This window comes from Patiria miniata, unplaced genomic scaffold, assembly GCF_015706575.1.
Source record: "Patiria miniata isolate m_02_andy unplaced genomic scaffold, ASM1570657v1 HiC_scaffold_25, whole genome shotgun sequence".
In the NCBI taxonomy this organism is placed as follows: Eukaryota; Metazoa; Echinodermata; class Asteroidea; order Valvatida; family Asterinidae; genus Patiria; species Patiria miniata.
In genome coordinates, this window is record NW_024037064.1 from 6,125,598 (window position 1) to 6,134,027 (window position 8,430).

The 8,430-nt window shown below is 42.5% G+C and overlaps 1 protein-coding gene across 1 annotated transcript; it reads left to right on the forward strand.

Annotated features, from left to right (window-relative positions):
• The first annotated feature begins 3,142 nt into the window (after positions 1-3,142).
• On the forward strand, positions 3,143-8,082 carry LOC119732980 (sperm-associated antigen 1A-like). The gene is made up of 6 exons (XM_038206563.1): positions 3,143-3,323; positions 3,771-3,963; positions 5,432-5,622; positions 6,953-7,145; positions 7,797-7,916; positions 8,069-8,082. The coding sequence occupies exons 1-6, from the start codon at positions 3,147-3,149 to the stop codon at positions 8,080-8,082; spliced, it is 888 nt and encodes a 295-aa protein (XP_038062491.1). The 5' UTR covers positions 3,143-3,146.
• The last annotated feature ends 348 nt before the right edge of the window (positions 8,083-8,430 follow it).

The window sequence follows — 8,430 nt, forward strand, 5'->3', positions numbered from 1 at the left end:
AAATTTTATTATTTTGTTCGGTGCTATCTGCCAAGCAACGTTGACAAACAAGACCTATCTCTTTTTTTAATCTTTGAATTTTTTTTAAGCAGATATAAAAAAAATTCACCAAAGTGAGATTTGAACAGACAACCTCTGAATCACTGTTGGGGCAAGCTCCATACCAGAAACCGGAGTCTTTGTTTTGGTCTTAGGTTTAATAGGGGATTATACTGTAGTAAACTCTATCCTTTTATGTAACGTGCGATCAACTTAATATTTTCAGATAATGTCATGAGGGCCCAGGAAGCAGATGCCAGCGAGCGCGCAGAGAGACGCAAGAAGCGTAAAGCAGAGGCGACAGTCCTAAAAGATCAGGGGAACCAAGCGTTCCAGAAAGGCGATTACACGCGAGCCGTTGAGCTCTACACACAGGGCCTGGAGCGTCTAAAAGACTTTGTGGTGTTGTACACCAACAGGGCACAGGTAAACAAGTCAAGTCAAGTCTGTTACCAGCCAAGATGGCCCATCGGGGCGGCGTTTATCTCTGTACTCACGAAATGGCTGAGAATATTGCTATTCCCCCTGGATCAGTCCATTGTGGGTTGCAGGGAGGTGAAGTGGCTTGCCCAAGGACACACCATTTGACCAGCAGCTGGATTGGGCCCCTGACCCTCTGAATTCTGATCATGAGTCACGATAACCCTATAATCTATGCCACTCTCTCCCAAAGGTAGACAAATGAACAATTGTTGACTGCTGTGATGTGGGATATGACACCTGAGGGGGGCATAGCACCTGCAGGTAAAGCAGGGGGTGCTAAACATGACATATCCCGCATCACAGCAGTCAACAATTGTTTTGAAAGTCAAAAAGAGCAAGGTTTTAAACTCGCTCGTGCCATACATGATATTGAAAAGCTGCAGTACTCTGTTGCGAGGCACATGCACCCTTCACGCCCACGTAATATTATAGGCATTGTGGTGTATATGAGATAATTTGCAACGCGTTGTATTTATATGCAACGTAGGGTTCATGAAGTAAACAGCCATTTTTGTAGACTGCGCATGCAACCATTCTCAAGGAGGGGGGGGGGGTCCAGAATCATTTTGGGGGGTAGGGGGAGGGGCCAAGAGGGCTTGATTTTCTGAAAAGGGGAAAGGGATTAAGTATATAGTACTGTGCACTATTTGCACATTGCTGATGGCTTGTGAGAGAGATACGCAACGTTTTAATTTATTTCCTGAAAAGTTTTCACATAAAAGGGAATAAAAAGAAAGGAAAATATATCATTTTGGGAGGGGGGGCCAACTCATCTGTAGAACTGCACATAAGGCAGATGATTAATTCCAGGTGACACACCTGTTATCCTGTTGAACACGCAACACTTCATTTTTCACTATGTGGCAAATTTGAATCCCCTCTTTTCACTTTATTCCCCCCCCCAGGCTTACAACAAATTGGAAAAGTTTACAGAGGCAATGGAGGACTGCCGGACTGCCTTGCAGTTGGAACCAAACAACGTCAAGGCATTGCTGCACCTTGGCAAGGCCCAGCAGGGACTGAAGGATTACGAGGCGGCTGTTACGACTTACAAAGAAATCACCAAGATTGACAAGAAATACGAGAAAATGGTCGCAGGTGGGTCAGCAGTCTTCAGGCCAAATGCACAAACATGTGATGCAATCACGCTAAATGAGTCATTTGTCGGCCCTCGTCAAATTTTGTGAAATTTTGACAAAACCAATTAACGATTATATAAAATAACAATTTAGAGAAATGATCCAAAACTCCTAGTCTGTATAGTCTCGTTGACCATGACTAGATAATGGCTGTACATGTAGAAGATTTGAAAAATACATTGTCAGGTTTATTCACTGAGCTCTTAAAAGCTCTGTTTGAATACTGACATTACATTCAATAGCCCATGACCAGAATTTGTATTAGCAGTATTTGTATTAATCCTAACTCCCTAGGCGTTTTTGCTAGGATGCAACCTCAGTCCTGCAAAATCCTCCAACTGCCTCCATGTAAAAATTGCATACAGCCTCAATCCTGCAAAATGCTGTTATTTATGTGGTCCTTGGAGGGGTGACCACTGCCTCAATCTTTCAAAATCTTCCAGCAATCACTGTCCATATGTTGAGATGGAGCCAGTGACATCCTGGATCCAGGATGTCACTGGCTGGAGCAGTGCAGAGGATTTCAAGTACTTGTATAATGTAGGCCTAAATATGTGTGGCTGGGCATAAACAATACAAGGTCCAGTCCAAGACCTTGACGCAGTGCATCCTGCAAACTCAGCCACACATTTTTGCCATAAAGCCTCAATTTTCTGCAAAATGTTCCATTTTGCCAAGGGGATTTGGGGAGGTTAGGCCAAAAAAAGTCTTTGGTTCCTGGTTTGCACATGTGTCGCTGTAGCCATGCGCGTCAGCAAAATTAAAAACTTTTTTTAAATGCAAGATGATGTCTCCAAACTGCCAAACTCACTGGTTTGACTGGAATCCTGCTGCTGCACAATTTTAACATGTTTAAGAGGGGGTTACGATCGAGTATTAGCTTTGTGTGGCCTCTCTGGCACCCATTTATTTTGCTCTAAATTTAGTCGAGCACCATTTGCACACTGTGTTGTAATTTTGTTATTGTGCGTCTGGAAGCCAGAATGAGGGAGCAGTGGTCGTGTATATCAGGGAATCTGTAAATATGCATTTTAATTAGCGCAATATGTAAGGGAGCAGACTAATGACCAGACTGGCAGCTCATGCATGATGTCAATGTTGCTGTATGGTCTGACATTGCCGTTTTCCCTGATGTTTGTCTTGACTGTCAAAATTTCTCGAAGAATGTTCGTGTTGGTCGAGATTGTAAGTGGGTGCAGACTTCTCAAGCCTTATGGCCTAACTGAGGTCACCTCAAGCTCTACATAAACAATATTTTTGAGAGTTTTAAGCGGATTGAAGTGTCATCTGCAAAATATCAGCCAACATTTGAAGAAAAAAAAAGTGGGGTAAAAAAAAAAACACCTGCATTGCCGCACGACTTTTGGGGCAAACTCCATACCAGAAACCGGAGACTTTTTTTTACCTTAGGGTTAATGGGGGATGACTGTAGTAGACTCTATCCTTTTATGTTACGTGCGATCAACTTTATTTTCAGATAATGTCATGAGAGCCCTGGAAGCAGACGCCAACGAGCGCAGAGAGAAACGTGAAGCGACAGTTCTGAAAGATCAGGGGAACCAAGCATTTCATAAGGGCGATTACACTCGAGCTGTTGAGCTCTACACACAGGGCCTGAAGCGTCTGAAAGACTTTGTGGTGCTGTACACCAACAGGGCACAGGTAAACAAGTCAAGTCAAGTCTGATACCAGCCAAGATGGCCCATCAGGCTGGCGTTTATCTCCGTATTCATGAAATGACTGAGAATATTTCTATTCCCCCTGGATCAGTCCATTGTAGGTTGCACCCCAACTAATATCCATTACATGTGTACTTCTGGGTGGAGAGAGACAAGTGAAGATGAAGGCTTGTGAGAGAGATATGTAACGTTTTAATTTATTTCCTGAAAGGTTTTCATGTAAAGAAGGGGGAATAAAAGAAAAGAAAACATTGATTATGGAGGGGGGCCAACTTATCTTACATGTATGTTTTTTAGTACTGCACATAAGGCAGACAATTAATCCCAGGTGACATACCTGTTATCCTGTTAAGACACACAACGATTCGTTGTTCACTATGTGGCAAATTTGAATTCCCTCTTTTCACTTATTCCCCTCCCCCCCCCCCAGGCTTACAACAAATTGGAAAAGTTTACAGAGGCAATGGAGGACAGCCGGACTGCCTTACAGTTGGAACCAAACAACGTCAAGGCATTGGTGCACCTTGGCAAGGCCCAGCAGGGACTGAAGGATTACAAGGCGGCTGTTACGACTTTCCAAGAAATCCTCAAGATTGACAAGAAACACGAGAAAATGGTCGCAGGTGGGTCAGCAGTCTTCAGGCCAAATGCACAAGCATGTGATGTGATCATGCTAAATGAGTCATTTGTCGTCCCTTATCAAATTTTGTGAAATTTTGACAAAACCAAATTAACCATTATACCTAAATAACAATTTAGAGAAATGATCCAAAACTCCTAGTTTGTATAGTCTCCTTGACCATGACCAGATACATGTAGAAGATTTGAAAAATACATTGTCAGGTTTATTCACTGAGCTCTTAAAAGCTCTGTTTAATACTGACATTACATTCAATAGCCCATAACCAGAATTTGTATTAGCAGTATTTGTATTAATCCTAACTCCCTAGGCGTTTTTGCGAGGATGCAACCTCAGTCCTGCAAAATCCTCTGACTGCCTTCATGTAAAAATTGCATACAGCCTCAATCCTGCAAAATGCTCTGTTATTTATGTGGTCCTTGGAGGGGTGACCACTACCTCAATCCTACAAAATCCTCCAGCAATCAATGTCAATTGGTTGAGGCAGAGCTAGTGACATCCTAGAGCAATGTGGAGGATTTCAAGTACATGTATAATGTAGGCCTAAATATGTATGGCTGAGCATAAACAACACAAGGTCCAGTCCAAGACATTGACACAGTGCATCCTGCAAAATCAGCCACACATTTTCGCCATAAAGCCTCAATTTTCTGCAAAATGTTCCATTTTGCCAAGAGGATTTGGGGAGGTTAGGTAAAAAAAAAAAAGTCTCCGGTTTCTGGTTTGCGCGTGCGTCTTCGTAGCCATGCGCGCCTGCAAAATTTTTTGAAAAAAATTGAAATGTAAGATGATATGTCTCCAAACTGCCAAACTCACTGGTTTGACTGGAATCCTGCTGCTGCACAATTTAACGTGTTTTAGGTGGAGTTACGATCGAGTATAAGCTTTACGTGGCCTCTCTGGGCACCCATATATTTTGCACTAAATTTAGTCGGGCATCATTTGCACACTGTGTTGTAATTTTGTTATTGTTTGTCTGGAAGCCAGAGTGAGGGAGCGATGGTCGTGTATCTCAGGGAATCTTTAAATGCATTTTAATTAGCGCAATATGTAAGGGAGCAGACTAATGACCAGCTTGGCAGCTCATGCATGATGTTGATGTCGCTGTATGATCTGACATTACCGTTTTCTCTGATTTTTGTCTTGACTATCCAAATTTCCCGAAGAATGTTCGTGTCGGTCGAGAGTGTAAGTGGGTGCAGACTATTCAAGCCTTATGGCCTTACTGAGTACCATATTTTCGAGATTTTTAAGGGGATCGAAGTGTCATCTGCAACATATCAGCCAGCATTTGAAGAAAAAAAAAGTGGTGTAAAAAAAAAACGCCGCAAGACTTTTGGGGCAAACTCCTTACCAAAAACCGGAGACTTTTTTTTAACCTTAGGGTTAATGGGGGATGACTGTAGTAAATTCTATCCTTTTATGTTACGTGCGATCAACTTTATTTTCAGATAATGTCATGAGGGCCCAGGAAGCAGATGCCAGCGAGCGCAGAGAGAAGCGTAAAGCAGAGGCGACAGTTCTGAAAGATCAGGGGAACCAAGCATTTCATAAGGGCGATTACACACGAGCCGTTGAGCTCTACACACAGGGCCTGGAGCGTCTGAAAGACTTTGTGGTGCTGTACACCAACAGGGCACAGGTAAACAAGTCAAGTCAAGTCTGTTACCAGCCAAGATGGCCCATCAGGCCGGCGTTTATCTCCGTATTCATGAAATGGCTGAGAATATTTCTATTCCCCCTGGATCAGTCCATTGTAGGTTGCTCCCCAACTAATACCCTTTACATGTGTACTCCTGGGTGGAGAGAGGCAAGTGGAGGTGAAGTGGCTTGCCCAAGGACACACCATATGTCCAGTAGCTGGATTTGGACCCTCTCATCATGAAACACATAACCCTAACCCAGAGTTGAAACGAGTCACTCATTTTTGTGACACAAGTCAAGTCGAGTCATTTTAATGAAGTGATTCGAGTTGAGTCATTAGGTCAAGAAGGTTGAGTCAAGTCACAGTGTGTAGTCGAGTCGGGTCGAGCCGAGTGAAGTATTTAGCGCGAGTCAATTCGATATTTTTCGCAAAATTTTGCTTACACTTTTGGGACTCGAGTCTTTCTAATGAAGGACTCGAGTTGAGTCAAGTCATTTGCTCGCAGTGACTCAAGTTGAGTCGAGTCATTTGCTTTAGATACTTGAGTTGAGTCAAGTCACCAAAAATTGAGACTCGAGTCGAGTCATTGACTCAAGTCATTACAACTCTGCCCTAACCTGTATGCCACACTCTCCCAAAGGTAGACAAACGAACAATTGTTGACTGCTGTGATGTGGGATATGACACCAGAGGGGGGCATAGCACCTGCAGTTAAAGCAGAGGGTGCTAAATATGACATAGCCCACATCATAGCTGTCAACAATTGTTTTGAAAGTCAAAAAGAGCAAGGTTTTAAATTCGCACCCTTCACGCCCACATAGTATAGGCATTGTGGTGTATATGAGATAATTTGCAACGCGTTGTACTTATATGCAACGCAGGGTTCATGAAATAAACTGCCATTTTTGTAGACTGCACATGCAACCATTCTCAAGGGGAGGGGGGGGGGCGGGTCCAGAACCATTTTGGGGGGTAGGGGGAGGGACCAAGAGGGCTTAATTTTCTGAAAAGGGGAAAGGAATTAGGTGTTCAGTACTGTGCACTATTTGCACATTGCTGATGGCTTGTGAGAGAGATACGCAACGTTTTAATTTATTTCCTGAAAAGTTTTCACATAAAGGGAATAAAAAAGAAAGGAAAACATCATTTTGGGAGGGGGGCCAACTCATCTTACATGTATGTTTTTGTAGTACTGCACATAAGGCAGACGATTAATCCCAGGTGACACACCTGTTATCCTGTTGAACACGCAATGCTTCGTTGTTCACTATGTGGCAAATTTGAATCCCCTCTTTTCACTTATTTCCCCACCCCCCCCCCCCCCCAGGCTTACAACAAATTGGAAAAGTTTGCAGAGGCAATGGAGGACTGCCGGATTGCCTTGCAGTTGGAACCAAACAACGTCAAGGCATTGCTGCGCCTTGGCAAGGCCCAGCAGGGACTGAAGGATTACGAGGCGGCTGTTACGACTTTCCAAGAAATCCTCAAGATTGATGTGAAATATGAGAAAATGGTCGCAGGTGGGTCGGCAGTCTTCAGGCCAAATGCACAAACATGAGATGCAATCATGCTAAATGAGTCATTTGTTGGCCCTTATCGAATTTTGTGGGTTTTTTTTCACATTTTTGAATAGAGCTGTATTTCAGTTTATATTTGCTGAAAACCTTATGTGAATACGAACTTTTGTTCAGAAGTTATGGGACTTAGAACACAGGCAGAGCAGAAAGAAGAAAACAGAGAAATCAAACCGAGAAATCAACGATTCAAAATAGAAGTGTTTATTACACCACAATAAACATGCTTTTTTTCAGCTTATTGAACTTTTTTAGCAAAAATGTCACATTTTAAATACTTTATCGTGAGATTTTCTTGGGGGAAAAAGTTGACATGTACATGTAAGAAGACATTCCGATTTTACAATTTAGTCAATTTAGAAATTTTCACCCCTACTGGCCTATTTTGGGCTGTATCTTAAAATCATAATTGCCGACAAACGACTCATTTAGCTTGATTGCATCACACATTTGAATGTAAACGCGAATCTGAAGCTAATTTGAAGTCATTCAGGACATGTATTCAAATGAGGCAAAATGTTTGCAGATCCAAATTGCATTTATTTACTGATTATTTTGTGGATTTTTCATTTCCCAACAATCTCACCCCTGCACAAGACTATATTGTAGACGTGAATCTAGCCGAGTCCACAGCCAAGTTGGATATGGAGGCTGAGAGGCTGTTCAATGAGGGCGACGTCAAGGCAACAGGCGTTCATGAGATCGGACTCAACGACGGTAAGCAAAAACTCTGCCATAATTTAAGAAAAATACAAATGTAGGTATGTAAATTGAATATTTCTTATCCCAAAAATGTCCGTTTTATAGCATTTCAAATAATCTTGAATTTAGGTTTAACTATAGACCCTTTGTTGGTTGCGCCATGACAGTGGGCAGCAGCTGATTTCATGAAAAAGTGCGCAGCTTGTGCCATGAGTAAGACTTACGCAACAAAGTTGTTGCCCAGCTGCACAATAAACTTACGATCGATTTCACAAAACTTGGCGCAGCTGCACAGCGCTTTAAATAATTTAAGCATCTTGGACGAGGATAAAAGCAGCTTTTACAACGGCTGTTTGTGTGTGAATTTTTTTGTCTGCGAAACAGTCGTTGGATCACCTCAGCCTGCCATTTTGAAAATTATTTTGTCCGTCTTGTATCAACCTTGATAAGTTGTGCAATATAACGAGCTCTGTGACAGTCCTGATTTGCTGGTAAAATATGTCATTTCAGTCGCTATACCACAACTTAG

What these genes read in the sequence shown, in the direction of transcription:
- LOC119732980 (XM_038206563.1), top strand. Translation starts at nt 3,147, where the DNA reads ATGAGAGCCCTGGAAGCAGACGCCAACGAGCGCAGAGAGAAACGTGAA. An exon ending in TGTACACCAACAGGGCACAG is followed by an intron (nt 5,623 to 6,952) that starts GTAAACAAGTCA and finishes CCCCCCCCCCAG; the next exon opens with GCTTACAACAAATTGGAAAA. An exon ending in ATATGAGAAAATGGTCGCAG is followed by an intron (nt 7,146 to 7,796) that starts GTGGGTCGGCAG and finishes CCCCTGCACAAG; the next exon opens with ACTATATTGTAGACGTGAAT.